A 20,631-nucleotide genomic window follows, 5' to 3' on the forward strand; every position below is an offset into this window, starting at 1 on the left:
ACTGAGATGAGCTCTTAGGCAGAAGCTCTTCCCTGTGAGGGTGCTGAGGCGCTGGCACAGGGTGCCCAGAGAAGCTGTGGCTGCCCCATCCCTGGCAGTGTTCAAGGCCAAGCTGGACGGGGCTTGGAGCAACCTGGTCTAGTGGAAGGTGTCCCTGCCTGTGGCAGCAGGCTGGAACTGGATGAGATTTAAGGTTCCTTCCTACCCAAACCCATCTGGAATTCTGTGAAACTCCCAGATTAGCATTCAGCTACCAGCAGCACACCAACCACTTCAGCACATGAAACACCAGCTGAGGAAACTGCAGCCTCTGTTCCATGGATACACACATTGAAATCTTCCCCTGGCTGCTCTTAGGAACCAAGGGATGAAGCCCCACGGAGACTCTGACTGACTTAAGCTCACACTGCTGCCAGCTCCTGACCACCATCCAGCCCTTTCTGTGCTGTTCAACACCCTGCCCTGCCCCATGTTTCTCTCTTCAGCCTGTCATTTGGAAAAATCTCAAAAGCCTTTGGTGTGCTGAACACACTGCTCCTGCTCAATGCCTCTTATTTAACCCCACAGGGGCATCTCCACTGAGCTGCAGTTCATGTGTTCAGAACGGAATTAACTCCTGACCCAGCTCCCCCCAAGGCTGGCCCTGCCAGGGCTCTCCCCAGTCTGGCCACCCCACTGGCTCCTGCATTCCCTGCAAACAGGAACTCTGTGATAGCTTCCAGGTTTGGGTGTTGGCTCTGGAGCTGGATTTTCCATCCTCCCCAATCCAAAGAGCTTTTAGCTGAGGCATTTGAAAAAACAGATTTGACTATTTCCATCCACAGGCCCTGCCCTAGGCTCATGACCACATCTATTTCTCAGTGGATGTGCTGTCTGCTCTCAATGCACAGGGGCCCCTTTGTTCAGGGATCAGAAGCCAATGCAGGAGGGATGGATGAGGCCAGGAGCTCCAGGAATGCACCTTCCCCGCCTGCACAGTGGCTATTTGAACTGAACCCAACAGCAATCCCCCACGTGCAGGCAGTACCTGCACAGAGCCCATTCCCAGTGGGCTTTTCTTGGGATGACATACGTTATAGATGTTTCAGCTCAGGGTATGTGCAGGAATCACACAACACGTTCATTGCTGCTTTAGAGTTCAAGGAAGAGCACTGCTCTGCTAAAGAGGAAACATTAAGTATGTCCTGCTGGATGCCTCTGTAGAAAAAGCAGGTGTCTGAAGCTGAAAAGGTTTCTAAATACCCCGTCAGAGAAAGAACCTGCTATGAGCACAACCCTTGTTTGCTTGCATCCAGCTGTGGCTGACACTACCTGTGCTTGGTGTCACCAACTCACCCCCCTTTAGCAGTTCCTGCATCCACCATGCAGCAAAATAGAGCTGCTCTTTGGTCTTCGGCTTCAAATGACAGACACCATCTTGCTCCCCCCCGTGCCAAGGTCAGCTCCTGCCATATAGAGACCTTATTCCTGGTCTGAGCTTTTGTAGGGGCTTGCCTACAGTCCCTCATATCTGTTTCTCACAGAGATCCCCCATGAGCTGTAGCTTCTAGGCATGATGAATGCAGCAGTCACACTGGCTCCCTTCCCATTTCTTTTCCCCTGCAGACTAGAAAATGTCCCATTGGATCTCCCTGATGGTGCACCAGGGTTTCTTCTGGCTGTGGATTCCCCAGGCATTACACACTTGATCTGCCTTCTTTCAGCATGCTCTGTAACACATCCTGCTCCTTCAAATGAGTATCATGCCACCACTACATTATCAGCTTCTCAGTTTTACAATACAAATCCATAAAAGTCCACTTACCACAGTTATTTATCATCCCTGACTTGCTGCCAGTGTTTGTTCCACTTTGCTTTGCTATTTACAAGCTGCAGGACTGGACAGTCATCCAGCCACCATTCACACAAACTTTAAAAGCTCCATGGAAAGGACAAGGGTGTCCCAGCAGCCCAGGAGCAGGAAGGGATGGGACACAGCAGGTTGTGAGGAGCTGAGACCTCTCTGGTGAAACCCCCCCGCAGTCCTGATCCAGCTCTGGGGCAACAGCACAAGAGGGATGTGGAGCTGCTGGAGAGTCCAGAAGAGGCCATGGAGATGCTGCGAGGGCTGGAGCAGCTCTGCTCTGGAGCCAGGCTGAGAGAGCTGGGCTGGTTCAGTCTGGAGAAGAGAAGGCTCCTTAAGGGGAGACCTTAGAGCAGCTCCAGTGCCTAAAGGGGCTACAAGAAACCTGGAGAGGGGTTTTGGACAAGGGCCTGTAGGGACAGGACAAGGGGGAATGGCTTTAACCTGACAGAGGGGAGATTGAGATGCCTCCCCACACCTGGGCATCCCCCTGTAGTCCCCATGCCAGCCTGCTTGTGCCTGAGAACTGAGCCCAACTGCCTGAGAGCCATAGGCTCATCATCTCCTGCAGAGGGGAGGCCTCTCCAGAGCACTCTAATGTCAATCACATATACATGCAGCCACCACTGACACATGTATGAGGACCACATTTTCCTATTGAGTCTTCTCTTTGGGAAGGGTAGAAAGTAAGGCAGCAACAAGCGGCTAAAGACTCTCATTAAAGCCTCAAATCCAGCTTCTGCAGCATGCAAGTCACTTTGTCCTTTCTCTGCCGTGGTCAACATTACCTGGCCGGACAAAGATTACAAAGAGATCAGAACCGCTTCATGGCAGTGGAAAGGTGGCATCGTGGCTTTCAGTGGTTAAATGAGTGGCTAAATGGTGCTTTGCTCTGCACTGAAGTTCAGGAGTCCTAGATCAGCACGCTCCACAGGCAGTGGAAGCACACCTCAAACAGTAGCACAGGAATCAGACTGAGGAGCTCAGCGTCTTCCCTGGACCTACAGGTCAACTGCACACGAAAGCAGTTGTAAGCAAGGCAGCTGACTGTGCATGTCCTGTGGGCCAGCTGACGGTGCAACAATTGCACCTTCAGTTGGCCAAGCTAGACCAGGGCTCGAGTAAAATCACAGCTACAGCTATCCCATGGAGAGTCTCCAAGAGAGGGAGGAGTGGGAAAGAAAAGTGGAGCATCTTCAGAAATAAACTCTTACCTACATTAAGACAGGCTCTGCAAGGCACAAGCTTACACCAGGTCCCACTTCAGTGACTGACCAAAGAACAGCAGAATACCAGGAAATGCAAAAGAACTAACTCTGGCCAAAAATAGGCCCAGCTAATTAACAAAACCCTGTTAAAAGGGGCACCCGGCAGCAAGCATAGCCTTTCTTCTCAAAGCGATGGTCAATATTGACTGTCTCAACAGCCAGCCCTCAAGATCACCTCAACTTGAGCAACTGCTCAGCTGGTGAGACTCAAAAAATCTCTTTGTGCCCTACCCTGGTTTTCTTTCATAATGCTTTAATGCTGTGCAGTGTTAGAGAGCTCTGCCTTCCTTAACCACTGTAATAAATACATATCAATCTCTTTCAAGTTTGATAAATAGGGAAACTAAAAGCTTTGTCTGGATCTGCTTTTTCCATTCAATTAATACAACACAATACCAGAGCAATCAATTATTGAAGAGAAACACAAGCCAGAGCTTTCACAAACACACTACTCCAGTAGCAATTTATTACAAATTAATAGCATGATGCAATTCCTCCTGCATCAGGAGAGCTGAGAATCAGCTGCACTGTCAAGCTACACCAGCCACAAAGACTTCGGAGCTGCCATTCACTCCAGTGAATGAGTGCCAGCACTCCATTCATTAGCACAAATAAGCTGGAGGTGGGAGCAGGGATGCAAGGGAGCAAGAGGGATGGACAACTGACGGACAAACTGGAGTCACTTCTACTTTAAGGGGTTTCTGCCCATGAAACAACATGTTTTGTAGAGGAATAATCGGTTTTTGCACATCTTTCAGATGTGCCAGAACTCAAAAGCATGCTCAGTGTGCAGGGCTGGCTACACTGCACATGCTCATCACTGCATGAAAGCAATGCCGAAGTTGAAGATAAGCAGAGTTTATCAATATGCAGAATTTACCAGTATGCAAGTATGATAATTCATATTTGCATGTTTAAAATGACACCTGCTCAGCAGGAAGCTTCCAATGTTTTGCACATGCTGCCCTTAACAACAGGTTTTCCCCAAAATGACCTTCTAAGACTCGTATTAGAGATGAATCCCACAATAAAAATACATTTCTGCTTCAGCAAAGCAGTTCAAATGCCAACCAGCCAGAAAGATACTTCACATTTCACCAAGCTATTGCTCTGGAAGTACTCACAACAACCACCTCAAAAGCCACATGGGAATTGCCACAGGCATGTCAGTGAGTTCAAAGCTCTTATTTAATGTGCTTCTTGCTAGAAATCATCTGAGCACACTGATCCTCCAAATGGATGGAGTAAAGGCAAATGCATCAGTCCTTAGCACTGGGAAGATGTTACACTGCAGCAGACTGATATCTCCAGCAGCGTGCCAGACAAGCAAGCAATCAATCTCCCCCCACCCCAAAACCACAGGGGAGAGCAGACACCAAACCAAAACCAATCTTCCCTTGATGGCTTTTCCTGTTTCCAATACACACCGAGGAAGGAACTTCCCCGATAAACAGGAAGACACACCGCCACCATTACTGTTTTCAACTCCATCAGCAAACACATCCAATCTCTGCCCCTGCCCCTCTGTCCAACACAGAGGAGTGACTTTCAGGACACCAAACCCAGCTTGTTTTCACCAAGTGACCTCTCAGCTCCGTTACCCCATGGTGTGAAATGTGGTGCCCTCCTGCCCTCGCCCGCAGCACAGCAGCAAACTCACCTCCATTTCTGATCGCTCGGATCCCCCGATGGAAATCTTCAAAGCTGATGACTCCAAGTCCGCTCGGATCAAGGTACTTTGTTAGGTCCTTTACCTGCAACCACAAAATCAGCGTTACCCACAGAGCCCTTTGGGGAAATAGCATCTTCCATCAAGCAACACCTTGTAACCCATTTTTCCTCCTCCCAGGAAAAAGATTTGAGACTGAACTTCTTACGCTGACACCAAACTGTGGCTGTTCTCGCAGGGACCATTAGTAATCACTACAAAGGGTTAATCAGGACTTGAGGACTGGCTGGAGCTGAAAATGTTGCTTAATCTTGAAACATAGGTTAGGGCACTATTTCTTGCAAAGTGGTCCTGCTCTGCCAGGGATTTGTTTATCTCCATGGTTTTTAAGAGGCCCTATCTTAATTGGGAAAACTCAGTAATAGGCTGCCCAGTAGGAGGGCCCTGTTAAGAGGATTCAGTGATAATGAACTGCTCCACGTTACAAATTCAGGCCATCTAATTGAAACATTTTCACAATTAGACAATGCCCAAGGGGGACAGAATCACGTCAGCAGGATTAGGATGCAGTGCTGGAGCAGGCACGCACATGGAGAAAGGGCCACTCACAAGATCTGGACCTAGCAAGGATGATCTGGGCTATTCAGATGGAACAAGTTATAGTTTGAGGGCAAAACTGTGGCCATTCCTCACAGCCCAAAGTCTTCAAACAAGTGCATTTGGTTCTGTCCTTCCAGGCTGCCACAAGCAGAAAACCCTTTACACTGCTGATGCTTCTCAAGCTGGGACAATCAGGCATTTTTCCCTGCTTTTAAAAGATCCAACCTTCATTTTAAGAGATATTGAGGCACATTTGTCTATTTGACAGCCACATCCTGCAGCTGAGAAACAAACCCAGGAGGGAGTGTGTGCAAGAGGTGAAAGAAGGAATTGCACAATCAGCTCCACAATTAGCTCTGTACTCCAAAGCTGCCCACACCCTGCTCAACACAGGGACTACTCTTGCTCCTCCGGAGCTGATGCACTGGAGGAAGTCTGCAGGCAACCTGCAGTGAGGGATTTGTTCAGCTCTCATGAGCACAACCTTCTGTTGCCTTTTGTCTCACTCAGGTGATCTCTTGGTTTTGGTTTGTTCTTGGGGGAAGAAGCTGGTGAATCACCAAACATCTTCCAGGGAAGGAAACCTCACATCTAAAAAGGGACTTAACACTGGAGGGTGCGGAGGACAGGCATGGGGCTCGGAGCTACCTCATTATGCACACCAGCAGCAGGGCTGCTTTCTGTTTATTTTCCTAAACCCAGGTATGTGCTTATGCAGGAAACTCACATTCACAGCATGCTCAGAGACATTCACCTGCGCCTCCATGGAATTCTAGCATGTCTGGGGGAGGCAGGAGGTGTCTCTGCTTCAGACATCCCACCTCCCTGCAGCAGTGGCAAGTTTGCTGCCAGCAAGAAGGAAACCACAGTGCTGAGACCACAAAAACTCAACTGTACCTCTACAGGGTTGCCGTGAGAGAATCCCCAAGCCCCAGCACAGCACAGGCTTACCCACCTGCCAGGTTGCTCCATCATGAACAGGGAGAAGCCAACACACAAGCACCTTTCCCACTTTTCTGGGGCAGTTTTGGTAGGTAACAAAACTGATGAACTCACACAGCAGGTATCAACTGGGATGAGTCAGGCTTCTTGCATGTTAAACAAAGGTATTTTAGACTAATAAAACAACTCCGAGTGTGTCACTTCCAGTTTGTGCATCTGGCAGCTTCTTTCAAGTTCAAAAGCTGTAGCTTAATTTGTTATCTGTGTATACAGATAACAGAAATGCAAGTGACATTTAATCAGCCTATCACCGATTATCATAACACACTCCAGTTTCTGCAACGATCCAGCTACGGTGACGCATGGGACATGCCAGGCAGGGCTGCTCACAGTGCTAGCAGCTTCTCAGGAACAAGCTGGGTTTCAAGCCCTTGTGTCAATCAGTACCCTAGCAAAGCACTGCTCCCGCACTGGTGCTTGTGCAAAAGAGACAGAGCAGCCACACAGGTATTTTGCTTATGCAAAAGAGCCACCATGTATTTACACTGAGCTGTGGGCAGGAGGAAATGAGGGGAAGTGTTCTTAAAACTTCACAACCCTGACATTACAGATGGAAACAAAAGCTACTGGGAAGCTCGAGCCCATGGTAGCATGCCTGTGCTGATCCAAACCTGCCTGTATCTGCTGTGCAGGCTTAAAAAGAACTCCAGCCAGCCTCTGCTCTCCCAGGACAGCTTCTCATGGGGGCTGGGAGGACCGGACAGGTACTGTTGGTGTTAATCATAGAATCACAGGCTGGTTCGAGGTGGACACAACCTTAAAGCTCATCCAGTCCCACCCCCCTGCCACAGGCAGGGACACCTTCCACTAGACCAGGTTGCTCCAAGCCCCGTCCAACCTGGCCTTGAACACTGCCAGGGATGGGGCAGCCACAGCTTCTCTGGGCACCCTGTGCCAATGTCTCCAATTTTAATGATGTTCTGTGCTCCCTCTCCTGCCCCCATCCTTTGTGAAGAAGGCCAGAACTGCACATGCTATTCAAGACACATCAAGACCTTGAGCAATGCCAAACAGAGGTCCTGGGTGTTACTGATACTCCTTGTCTTGTTCACAGCAAGCTGTCATGGCACTGAGCCACCCACACTGGAGCGGTCCCCAACAGCCCCAGCATCTCAGTCCTAGGTTCCAACTGTCAGTTTTCCCCATTTATTCATGTTGATGATAAACAGACCACCTTATTAGGACAGCTGGGAAAAACCCCAAGCACGGCAGCTCAAACTGCTTTAGATTAGCAAACCTTAGCAACTCTGAAGTCATGGATTTGTTGGGTTTAGCTGAAGGCTAATCTGCCAGCATGGAGCAGCTAACACCACACTCCTATTAGCACAGAAGCAAAAGTTAATATCATACCAAACTGCAACATTAAGGTAAAAACAAGCAGATACAAGCCACAGTCACAGGGAGGTTCCTCCATCTGGCCAGCAATAAATATTCAAAATCAACATTTCATTTATGCGTGTTTGTAGCTGGTTACAAATTCTTTATGTGTTCGAAACTGGTTAAAAACTCTTCTTGAAGAAGGGGCATCTAGAAATACAGAGCATTAAGGAGTCACAGAGGACGATGTGATTTAAATAGCCAATTTAAATCCTGGTGGAAAGCAAGAAGTTAAAACTACCTGAAGTTACTCTGTCTTAGGCTGGACAAGGACAGAAGCCTGCAGAAGAAGGACTGGTGGTGAGGTGCCCACCCTGGTGCTAGGGATGAGGCACAGAATGAGCTCCTGCCATAGGTCCCTAAGGGATTTCTCCTGCTGAGGGACATGGAGAGGGAAGCAGATTGGGGAGGAGGAGGAGGTCATCCGGCTTTTCAGCAACAGAACAGGAACCACTCACTGCACCAACCACATTACCACGTCTCCTTCAGTATTAAACAGCTCTGCACGCCTTGCCTTCCAAACCAGCAGGATCTGCTGTCAGCCACCACCCACCTCCCACCACCTCCCCTGACCGAGCCGCCTCCGAGCGCAGGGTCGGCACCACGCCGTGCTGCTGTGCCACCTGCCAAGGCTCACAGCCACGTGGGGCACAAAGAGCTTCCCTGCTTCGACGCAGTGAAATCCCCTCACTGAGGGATCTCAGGCTTCAGTGAAGGCAAAGGCAACTCCAAAACCAGATGAACACAAAGGCTTGGCAGCCACTCCATGGAAGCTTCCCAGGAGGCGCGGGACTCCCCAGCTGCGCATGGCCCTGCTAGGCAGGCAGGAGGAAAAGGAAGCCCAGGCCTTTTCTCTACTCTTACGGATGCTCCATGTCTGTAGCACACAACATACGGATTCAACAGAACAAGATATACCCTGTGCCTGTATTAAGTGCTGTTGACCGGCCAGCAAAAACCTCCCTGTAACCCCTGAGCCCGCCAGAAGTTCTCCTTCATATTCTGGCAGAGCCTAGGCTGAAACAGCTTCCAGAAAGAAATTCTTCTGAGGGGTGAAATGAGGGTGGGAGATTTCTAGTGGTCACAGCAGTCAGGCACCCACAAGGAAGAGCCAGTGGAGCTCGGCTCCTACAGCCCTATGGTATCTCACAGAGATGATGCTTCCAGCCTAGCCATGACCAGGGCTACGTCCTGCCCTCCACACAAGCTACTTATTTGATGAAGACAGAGTAGTAAGTCAGCATTTCAGCACTGCTTTGCTTTACATGGACTCTGGAAGCAAATCCAAAGGAGACAAAAAGGAGGAATCAATACTGACAACGTATTCCTGATTAATATCCCCAAACACTCGAGGCAGGCAGCAAGTTCCCACTGTAACCAGTGCACCTGCAGTCTCACACATGCTGCAGTAAGCAAAGACAGATGCTTCTGCCTTGAAGTTGGTCCCTCCTTCCCTTGGAAAAGGTTTGACATGTCTCAGTATTCAGAGTAATAGGACAAGCGCCAAGGTAAGTCACGGAAAAATAAGCCAGGGTGAAAAACTGGTCTGCTTAACAGATGATTTACACTCTCAGGCCCCCAAAGGAACCCACCACATGGATTATGTGCAAAAAGAACCCAGGGAGTTGTTTGAAAGACAAACAGACCTGTCCAGGTAAGGCACACCTTGCTAGACACTTACCCAGGGTCTGGTTCAACTGGGCACCATGCTTGGTGTGTTTCGGCCACTTGAGCAATCAACAAGGACAGACCAGTCTAGCCAGGAAAAAGCTTACAAAGCCAGTAAGACCATTCCAGATGCTGCCTGGGTGACACAGCATGCTCATTGCTGGCTGGGCCTTGATTTTAGCCCAAACCATCAGAGGAACCGTTAACACAACCACCCAAAAATGACCTTCCCAGGCTGAACTTGCTGACCTGATGGCAGCAGCCTGTGCTGGCTGGGGACTGATGCAAGAAACTACTTATAAGTAGCTCAAAACACAATCGCATATCACTTTTTAAAACCTGTTTCTACAGAAAGGCTAAGGTTTGGCCTAAAGAGTAAACGCTGAGACACTTAAACCAGAGCTTTGAAAGCAACCGCTCAGCAATTCCAGCAATTCCGTGGTGGGCAGAGAAAACGCATGGTTTCACATGTACATCCTTGAGCCCCTGGCACCTACACAGCTCCCCCTCGCAAATCCGCACCAGGCCCGTGCACTTCTTGCCCCCACCTCTTCCCAAACTATTTATCAATAGAAATTTCTCTCTGCTGAACAGAATACTACAGGAGACTGACACGATTAAGGACCTTACCCTTGCCTCTTCCCCTCCAGAAGGAATGGGAGCTTTCATGGTCAAGTATAAACACAGAGCAAGGCAGGACCAGGCAAGAAAGCAGGGTCCACACTCAACAAGCTGCAGCTTCAGCTTCTGAAGGACCAGTCTCCACCTTTGAGGAAAGTCTATGGAGGGAAAGCTGCTACCCCTCTGATAGGCAAGGGCTGTGGGGATGACACACTGGGGGAAGAGACTAACCACACCTTTTCACCATCACCATTGTCAGGCCAGAAAGGTTTCCAAAACACTGATGGAGCTGTTTAATCAGCTTTGCATGACCAAGCACAGTGCACACGGACATGGTTCCCCACATCTGGATGTCTGGCTCGGACACTGGCTCTGAAGTAGTACAAACAAAAAAGAAAACTTTGCTTTTCCTCTAATGCTGAGGTTTTTTTATCAGCCCCTAGTTATATCCTCCAGCACTCCCCTTTGCTGCCTGCATGCTCTGCTGCTTGGGTCTCTGCTGGCCTTGGTGAAAGGCTCCACTCTATGTCAAACACACCCCAAGCCAGCTGTTATCTTCTGTTTGGCTTTAAAAACGGCTGCTCAAACCACCCCTTGGCTTGTAGGAGGTTTACAAGGGCCTGTTTGCAGACAGCCTGCTGTGTCCAGCAGTACCAGGTTTGTCTACTTCGTGCTGCCACTAAGAAGGGACTTGCAAGCAAAACAGAGGATCAAAATCATCCTAAAATCCAGTGGGTGCTGGATTTTTAAACATAGGGAAGTTATTTACACTTAATAACCAGGTCCAGACCAATTCTGGGTCCACAAAGCCTGCTTGACTGCAACACGACATGACAAACCTCTTGCATGACTTTGACTATACAATTCTGTCTGCAAGAAGCTCAGATCTGCTCTGAGCATCTTTTATCTTTGGGGGGAGAACAGTATCATAATCCACACACCCCTGAACTGAAATGAAGAGAAAGCCAAATGCCACATTGTCGTAACAGCCAGCTAAAGGGGATTTTTAGCTAGCAATATAGAGTGCAGGAGAGGGCTCACACCAGATGCTCCTCTCTTTATGTTGAGACAGATCTTTGGCCTGAAGTGGATACTGGAATTTAAGAGACCTAGCACATGGAATGTGAAAATCTCATGGTTATTATGCAAAGATGGATGGATGCAGCATCTCTACCTTCTGCACTTGACTGAAGGGTATGAGCCAACGTACTCCTTTGTTTTTAAAAACCCAATTTGTCTCTCAAGGGCTAAACCCCTTCAAGGAAAAAAAAAAAAATTTAAATGGTAATTACAGAAGCCAGCTTCTTTGTATTTTTTAATCTTCAGGAAACATGCTGGAACTGCTGAACCTTCTGCAGCCAAATTCTGGAGCAGCATGCAACTTCCCAAAGACACAGCAGTCCCTATACAGCCATTCTCTTTAGGTCATGCAGTCGCTCAATCAATGGGTTGCAATGTGATCAGCTGAAATGAATTGACCCTGTTAATGCAGCATTTGTCTGGGGTAAGACCACATCCATCCCCCCGCTTCATCAGCATAAACAAGCAGGCCAAGTGGAAGGCTGAGAACTTGGGATTGCACTGGCACCAGCAATGTATATAGGAACCGGCTCCGTAATTCCTTAAAGGATCTGGCACTCCAGAAAGCAGGAAGAACCTCAGAGCAAGTGTCTGTTCTGCTGCAATTACACCTCATTAACTAACCTTTGAAATACCCTCAAGGGGCAGATCTCATTACAGGCAGAAGCAGTGGGCAATTGTGAGTAAGTGGTGCAAGAGCCACGTTATTTATTGCGCAAGTGGCAGCACTTATCCAGGGCTGCTGTGAGTGTGCCCCTCTCTGAGCCTTTTCTGAGCTCTCTGACCTCCAGGAGGAGATCAGTCTGGCCAAGTCTCTCTTTAAAGGGCCACCATAAGCAACACCCCAAGATGATGCTTTCTGCAATGTCCCTCCCTAATCTTGCGCAGACATCAGTTCACTTCTCCTTATTGTCACTTCAGTCCCAGAAGCTTTGAACACTGCAGGGCCTTCCACTATCAGCCTAATACCTGAAATAAAAAATTGAGACATCTCTCGGAGGAGACAAAGAGGAAGATTCAGCCTGGTTAATCTCAACTTTTTCTGCTACAGAAGAAATAATCAAACCTATTGTTTAAGGCAAATCAGGGAATAATACTCCACCAGCCTGCAGTATTTTAAGAACCGGAATGGCAGAGGGATCACCTACAAACCAAGGGAGAGAAGGCCCAGCAGCTCAGTCATTTCCTTTGATCACTTTGATAGCTTCCAGTTCAAAGCAAGCTCCCATTTTTCCCTACCTGCCCAGGAAGACGATATCCTCACCCTTCAACACATCCACCTGCCTACCAAATCCTCCTCCCCCCTTCAACACATCCACCTGCTTACCAAATCCTCCTCCCTCCTGTTTATCCAGGAGAAAGCTGCTCAGCACACCATCTACCTCTGATGCATGTCACCTACTCAGGCAGTTTCTACACCAGTCTCACATTCAGGTGACTTCAGCCCTGAACCATGAGTCACACTGCCACTCACCAGCCTGCCCCAGGGTCAGTCCAGGCACAGGAAATACCAGAGCAGAGATGTGGATACATAACAATCAGGAGAGAATTCTGTCCCCGGCAAACTATCACTTTCCCGTTGTGGAAAGGGAAGGAAGAGGTCTCATGTCAATTATGAGCCCCAAGCTGATGCAGAGGAGCAAATCTGCCTTGCCTCCCTCCCAAAGCAGCTGCCAGAACACCACATGCATCAGGAGCAAAGGAAAAGGCTTTCCTTTAAACACTCAAAATTCAACAGGAAGAAGAAAGAGAAGCCAGAATATGCTTTAAAGAGCTGGCAGCCAAAAAAGCCTGAGGACGGCATATCCTTCCTGCCCAGCCCCACAAGAAACCAGAACAAATCACTGCTTCCAGCCAGGCCCTCAGTGCACAGCATGGAGCCAAACTGCAGGAGGTCTTCACCACCCCAAATCCCTCACTCAGCAGTTCTGTTTTTTTTTTTTATCTGCTGGTAGAAATTCTTCTGGTCTGACCCACATAACAGACCTGAGCACAGGACCTTTTGGAGTAACCCTACTAGCTCCAAGGCTTGCCTTTGAGCAGCAGCATACCTCTACACTCACCACAGCATCAGGAGCTTTGTCACATTTTCAAGCGTGCCCTCCAAGATCAAGTATGGCTATTTCCAAATTGTCCATCCACTGTTGTCTCTGAAGCATAGAAATGTATTTAAAGAAACACCTTCAAGGATGTTTTGGAAACATTAAGAGGAACGTGAGTTACACTGAAATGGTTTTATCCAGGTCTAATTGTGTTTGTCTCAACTGCTCCAGATTTCCTGTCGCTACCTAAGTGCTCAAAGGCTTCCAGCCGCAACACTCTACTACAGACATATTCATTTGCTTAGTGAAACTTGAAAAGTGCTCTTCCTCCACCTTCCAGAACATGACAAGCTTTGTTTCTAGTTTTTGTTCCTCTAATGACAGGGGAAACCTGTTCTCACCCTTCCAAACACACAGCTCAGAGGCAGGAGACTGCGCTGAAGGAAAGGTTTAGTCAGCGCTCAGTTACTTGTTACATAAAGCACATGCATTGATGTAGGCTGGAGCCACCCTCGGGGGGAAGAGCCAGGCACCACAACCGGGCAGAAACCGGGCAGGATTTAAGGGCTGATCCGACCAGACAGAAAGCAGCTCCACAGAACGCACCAGATGGTCACACGCTGAGGACCAGAGTTTTAAGATGCTGAGCATTTTGCAGCTCCTAGTCTAGTTTTGCGTAAAGTCCACTGCAACACATGCAGGTATGTCTGCAATGGGGGCTCTCGGGTTACAGCTCAGATTCTCCAGGCTTATAAATCCAAGACTGCAGCTTCTGCTTCTCTCTTCTCCCAGCCAGGTGAGAAGCCCCTATGGAACATCCCAGAATAAAAGTAAGTCCTCAGATAGAAGATTTATCAACTCACCCTCTCCAAAACTTGATGTATTGTGCTACAATCTCTGTAACGAGCTCATAACAACACGAATAGGAGAAGCCTCTTACTGCCAATGCACAAACCAGAAAACCGTAAGAGCAGGGGCAGTGAGCTGCATCTCTCAACTTGCAAATTTTGGGAATCTGGTGAGCACAACAAGCCTCTCAGCTGCAGAGGTGAAGCCCAGGTGAGTGCAAGACACGAGCCTGTCCCCAACCAGGCAGCTAAATACTAGAGAGCCAAGTGTAAGAGAGCCCCCTGCCCTTCCCCAGCCAGGCTGAGCCTGCCACACTGTCACAACTAAGTTTACTGTAACACAAACTAGCGTGATCCAGAGCCCAGCAAAGCAGAAAGACTCATTTCCTCTTTAGAACTGCTTCAAGTTATTCCCCTCCTTTTGGGAACTCTTCCCACAGCCCTCAGAAAGTGCTGTTTGTGCAGAGACAAGTACACAAAGCAGACATGCCAGAGGTGGGGAAGCCCACAGCAGGTTCTAGGTGCTGAGGTAGGTCCTCAGAAAAAGGAAGAAGAGGCTGAGATGCCATGTACAGCGTGGAAAACCCAGGACTTCAGAGTGGGATTGCAAGCACTGGCTGTACAAGCTTCACCACAACACACACACACCCCCCCCCCACCATGGTGATGTTAATGCTTCTCCAGTGCCCACCACGCGCCCAGCACCATCAGCTCCTCCAAGCAGAGGAGCAGGAAGAGGTCTGGATTCTGCTCCCCACACTCCACCATGGCTTTGCAGGTCTCTGCGGGTCTGGCAGCCAAGTCACCTTTCACCAGGTACCTGCCTCCATGCTCCAGGCTTTCAGTTCTACCTCTGCTACCTTCATCCCTCCTTCATCCACTACACCCCTGACAAGGCACCACCAAGGGATGGATGCTCCATCGAGCCTGAGGAGTGCTGCACAACGTCCAAGAGTCAGTTCCCTGCTGCACACAAAGGTCCCCAGCATCCCCTGATACACACCAAAGTCTCCAGCACCTCCCTTGGACCTTTCAGGGCAAGCAGTCTCCCACAAGCTTTGCTTCTGCTCTTTGCATCCTTTCACTGTGCTCCTGCCAGCACAGCAGGCCCACAGCTCCAAGCAGTCAGGACAGGGATTAGCTAGCTGCTGCATCCATTTAGCAGGCATAGGACGAAAACTTCCACAAGGATATCCAGATTTTTTTTCAACGTATAATCTCCGCATGCAGTGGGATGGGTGAAGACCTGCCACTGCCCTGGCAGAAAATCAGGAATATGGCCATGCAGAGGGGAGGGAACAGATGCCTCTGGAGCCAAAGGTAGTGGCAGAGGCCACCGAGTCCTGATCAGCTTTTAAAGCCAAGGTAGAGCTTAACATTACTTCCCCATTCGAAGAGCTTCCCTTTCGGCACAGCTACACTCTCCCTGAGCAGGAGGCGGTCCCAGGAGCAGCCCCTCATCCCGTGCCGTGCTCAGCACCGCGGAGCAGCCATGTGGCACAGCAGCGCTCTGCCCTGCCCTTGACAGCTTCTGCTCTCTAAACCTGATGGATGGTCTGGGCTCCTTTTACCCCTGACCACTTTGCTCGAGTCCCGGTTCCTACTGGACTCTGGCACATGGATTTTCCACAGGGCTGTCGGCAGCCCGCTCCGCTGAGTCACGCCGGATTATGCAGCTCCCAGCACCAGGTCCTCTCCCTCTGGATTTACTCCTTCTTGGGAGAGAAGAGTAAGCAGGAACAGCCCGTCAGTCTGCAAGCTGAAAACCCCTTCCAGTAGCAGTGACTCAAGCACATTGTGACACTGCTGGTATTCGACCATGGGATGTTGGAGCAGAGGGAACAGGAGCTCTTCTTTCCGACAACCTATAATGCATTACTAAAACCCAATGAAATGGGAGCCTAGCAGGCTGCTTACAGCATAACCCGACAGAGGGACATTCAGCCTGCAAAGCCTGGCCACCAGCTGTAACAATCCCTTGTAACACAGGCAGCAGAGCTGCTTTTCCCATAGAACATCATGGGGCATCACCAGGGCTGTCACCCACTCGACCTCAGTGGCTTCTGCAGTGCTGGGGCTACACTGGAGCCAGGACCCACATAGGCAACGCCAGAATGGGTGTCATTTAAGCAAGCACTCACATCTGCATCTAATACCACTGCCAAGATTGATTGCTCCGGCTTAATTACGCATCAAATAAGGTAACACTCGCTGAGCAAATTCAGCAGCTCAGTGTCACTGGTGTTTCCTTCTATTAAAAGGGGTTTTGCTGTTACAATATGAGGAGCCCAAAAGGCAGAAGCAGTGCTCGGAGCATGCCAAGCACCATGCAGCCTCCAGGCATTTCTCTGCTTTCAGACCTGTTTTCTCCCTGGACAGGGAAGAGTACCTGACCAAAACTAGGGCTAATCAGGCAGCAGGATGTTCCCAGCGACATAGCAGCAGCAGTGGAGCCCATCTCAGACCCACAGCTCAACAGGGCTCCCACCTCCATTGAGGAAGCCCCAGCCCCAAAACCACAACAGTGGTGCAGGTCTCCAGTAGAGACTCTACAGAGAAGGGGAAACCTTATCATGAACTAAAGTTTGGGAATAAGAGATGACTTGTCCAACTTGGAGCAGCGCAGAAAGCCCAAGCTGGCATTTCCACTGCCCCATTACATCTTCAGGGATATTCCTTGGTTTCCCCAAACAAGGTTCATGTCAGGTACCACTGATATTAGCTGTGACCTACCCTACTCGTATGGAGGATGAGCTGCTTTTGAGCCTGTGGGTGTCTTCCTGCTATCAAGCAGAAACACACAAAGATATTAAGAAGCTATTAAGTGATTTTTCAGCTTTATGAAACCCACGATGTCTCTCCCACTGTGCTTGACGGAATTCCTGTCTCCACTGGGAAGCCTCAGACCTGGACCTCCAGCTCAGCAGCAGCAGGGGCAAGCACCAGCCTTCAGCATCGTGCCACTCGTGCTTTACCATCATCATGCAACCTGGCCATGCGTGGACCTGCCTCCACCTGCATCATGCACAGGCCAGCGCAGCCACTGCCACCAGCAGCACTACAGTACAGCTCAGCACTGACCTCCTCCAGGCAGAAGCATCCTGTCAAAGATTAGTTTGAGAAGAATGAAAGACACAATGCTTTTATGGTGGACAATGAAGGCTTTGGGGGTGTCTGCTGGACTTGAAGCACCACAGTGGTACAACTGTCTTGCAGACTTGGTTTGGCTGGTTAAGTGAGCAGCTGCAGTGCAGATGTTCCCAAAAAGCACCATCAGGAGAACATCAGGAGAACAGCTCCAGAAAGCTTAGCACAGCACTGGGAACACACACTGTAGTCCAAGAGGAGGTAAAAATGCTTCTGGCATGTGGGAGCCATGCAAAAGTCACTGGAACTACAAAATGCACAATTCCCCAAGGACACAGGCACATTTCACAACGTGAACACAGTAGCAAGACCTCAAATCACCACCTAATCCTACTCATCTCATGACAGCTCATGGTCAGACCTGATGAGTCAGATGGCACTTTAAGCTTCAAGTTGTTGGAGCTCGCTTTCTGCCATGTCACACAGTATCACACTATGCTAGAGATTGGAAGGGACCTCGAAAGATCATCTAGTCCAATCCCCCTGTCCTTACCAGCACCGTGCTCCCCAACCACAGCACACCAGATACAATGAACCACTGGTGAAGCCCTGCTGCTGCTATGGAGAAGCTCACCAAAACCAGCCTGGCAGGATTTTAGTTGCATTCTCCATGGGTGTCCAACTTATGCAAACAAGCAGAGGGAAAGGCTGGCATTGCCCAATCCAAGCTCACATGGAGGAACCAGTCACAGAATCCCAGACTGGTTTGGGCTGGAAGAGACCTTAAAGCTCACGGACAGGGACACCTTCCACTAGACCAGGTTGCTCCAAGCCCCGTCCAACCCGGCTTTGAACACTGCCAGGGATGGGGCAGCCACATCAAAGGACTAGGAAGGCTGCCCTATGAGGGAGGGCTGAGAGCTGGGTTTGTTCATTCCACTGACTGCTCCCACAGGGCCTGTACCAGTGGCTTTCAGGGCTGGGAACCCATTGTCCCAAGAGAGAGGGGAAGGCAAGGGTGGCCCAGTGAAGCAGCTCACACTGCCCAAGCAGGGCCGGAGCCCACAGCTAATGGGAAACCATTTGTTTTGCAAAAAATCAAAAGCCATAAAGAAAGAAAAGAAGGTGCTGGGCTCCGAGTGGATCTCATCTGACAACGAGCAGCATACCAAAGTCAAAGCAAGAATAAAACAGAAAAATTCTGTAGGCAATCGTTGTAATGACTGTCAATTACTGGCTGCATTGAGTTCCACCATGATCCAAGCGACTCTTGATATGCTCTGGGAGCCTTCATTGTAAGCAATACCAGGTCAAAACCACTCCGAAAGAGCTGAATCACTGTGTTGTGGTGCAGTACCATATTCCAGTTGGCTAATTACGATGACCCCAATCCAACCATTATTAGTCAGAAAATACCTCCTGCTCCTGAGAAGGGAGAACCTCCTGTGAATCAATCTGTATCTTATGGAGACCAGCCCCACACCAGGGGGCAAACATTAAGCAAAACTTCAGAAGCATTTTTATTGCTTAAACCCCCCAGCTGCAGGAAAAAGCCTTTGCAAGCATTTTTAACAAATAACTACACATACACACACCGAGAGCCTTTAGAGGGGTCCATTTCCCCTGCCATGGCTCCTGACCCAGCCTTTGGCAGCACTCGCCCAGCACAAACTGCCCTCACAGCTGGGAAGTGCCACATCCATACCCTGCTTCCCTGGAAATCCCAGGTTTGTCCCTTTGCTCCCAGCATTTGCCAACTCTGCAAAGGTCGAACTGATGCTTTTTCTTTCTCCTGGGTGATGGAGAGGGGAGAATGTTTCTTTATTTGCAGAAATGATCTCACAGTCCAGAGGAGCACATCTAACTTGTACCAAAGCCTGTAATTAAAATACATCAGCAATAGCTGTATTCTCAACGTGAAGGAGAGAGGAAGAACAAAAGGGTTTCTTAAATAAACTGGTAGCTGGGATAAAATTACCCTCCCAGCCCGTGCAGACAAACCGTGCCTTTGAGTATTCACAGTCCTGCCAGGCTGCATCCAGAGGGATAAGCCATCAATCTGATTATGGCCGCAAGCATCATCGGAAAGATCTGTTTGTGGTATGAGACGCTCCAAACCCTTCCCAGCCATTCCGGGAAGGAATGCCTTCAAGAAGCTCAGAGCCAAAACTTAGCAGGAAAAGGAAAAACCCGGGAGCACAGAAATCATCTCTTTATAGGAGTCTTTGAGACATTTACAAACGAATAAACTTTGCAAATTCCATTTTCAGCTGAGCAGCAGCCACCCTGCCCAAAATACACCGCATGCAATACGTTGCCTTGGGAGCGTTTTCCCCCCCAAGGGAAAAAGAAAAGCTCCCGTCCTCAAGCTCCCGCAGAATACGGATGTGTTATTAGTGACAATAAACCACCCTTTGAAGGGGGAGGAGGACAGAAGCAGCCAAGCTGCGGCTGCACCCGGCCAAACCAGCCCAGGCTGCAAGGTGAGGATGGGCCAGGAACCAGCAAAAGGAATAGCAGCTCCACCGGGAATTCCTGCGGTGAAGAGCTGGGCTCTCGGTCAAAACAAGCAAAATATTTCAGATGCGTTCCTCTCCCAAAACACGCGCTGTGTCCACAGGCATGCTCACCCTCGCACACCCACAGCACTGCCCTGCTGCAAGCCCAGCTCTGCTCCCAATGGGATGGTTTGGGTTGCAAGGGACCTTAAAGCTCCTCCAGTCCCAACCCCCTGCCACGGGCAGGGACACCTTTCACTAGACCAGGTTGCTCCAAGCCCCGTCCAACCTGGCCTTGAACACTGCCAGGGATGGGGCAGCCACAGCTTCTCTGGGCACCCTGTGCCAGCTCCTCAGCACCCTCCCAGGGAAGAACTTCTGCCTAAGAGCTCATCTCAGTCTCCCCTCTGTCAGGTTAAAGCCATTCCCCCTTGTCCTGTCCCTGCAGGCCCTTGTCCAAAGCCCCTCTCCAGGTTTCTTGGAGCCTCTTTAGGCACTTGACCAGAGTGGACACCAAAGTTTAACAGCAGTTAAAACCCCTGTAATGTACAGCAGCAGCAGCAACACAGTTGGACATAATTTAAACTTTACTCACATTGACACAGCCTGCGAATCCATGCAGGATAATTTTAGAAATCTCTTTATAAGCAAAGCCAGCATTTCCTCTGCTCAAAGGGTGCAAGAGCCCTCCAAAATATAAATAAGAATTGAGGTTGCCTTATGACAGAGATCCAAACTGTTAGATTTCACAGGGAAGTGGGAGAAGACTGAGGGGAATAGGGAGGGTGTCCAAGATCAGATGCAATGTCAGCAACTCTGAGAGGACTACACTGGAGGTAAGAAGCATTTGAGCCAGGGTCTGTGCACAGTTCCCAAGGGATCCATCAGAGATGAGCTGGAAAAGCAAGCCTGAATTCACTGAGAAGGGGAAGGCACTAAAGAGCTGTGGTTTAAGAGTCATGGAATCCACTAGGTTGGAAAAGACCTTTAAGATCAAGTCCAACTAAAACTAAAGCCCAGGACTCTTT

General features: G+C 49.4%; 1 protein-coding gene across 2 annotated transcripts in view; it reads right to left on the reverse strand.

Annotated features, from left to right (window-relative positions):
• RAB11FIP3 (RAB11 family interacting protein 3) overlaps positions 1–20,631 on the reverse strand; it is a 78,126-nt gene that overhangs the window by 52,961 nt on the left and 4,534 nt on the right. For both annotated transcript variants that reach the window (XM_061473684.1, XM_061473685.1), the window contains exon 2: positions 4,772–4,865. In XM_061473684.1, coding sequence (XP_061329668.1) covers positions 4,772–4,865 — 94 coding nt within the window. The remainder of the gene's footprint in view (positions 1–4,771; positions 4,866–20,631) is intronic.

The sequence above is a fragment of the Pezoporus flaviventris genome, unplaced genomic scaffold (genome assembly GCF_033815535.1).
Source record: "Pezoporus flaviventris isolate CSIRO_AGI_PZ_B2104156 unplaced genomic scaffold, CSIRO_AGI_Pfla_v1 ptg000078l, whole genome shotgun sequence".
NCBI lineage: Eukaryota > Metazoa > Chordata > Aves > Psittaciformes > Psittacidae > Pezoporus > Pezoporus flaviventris.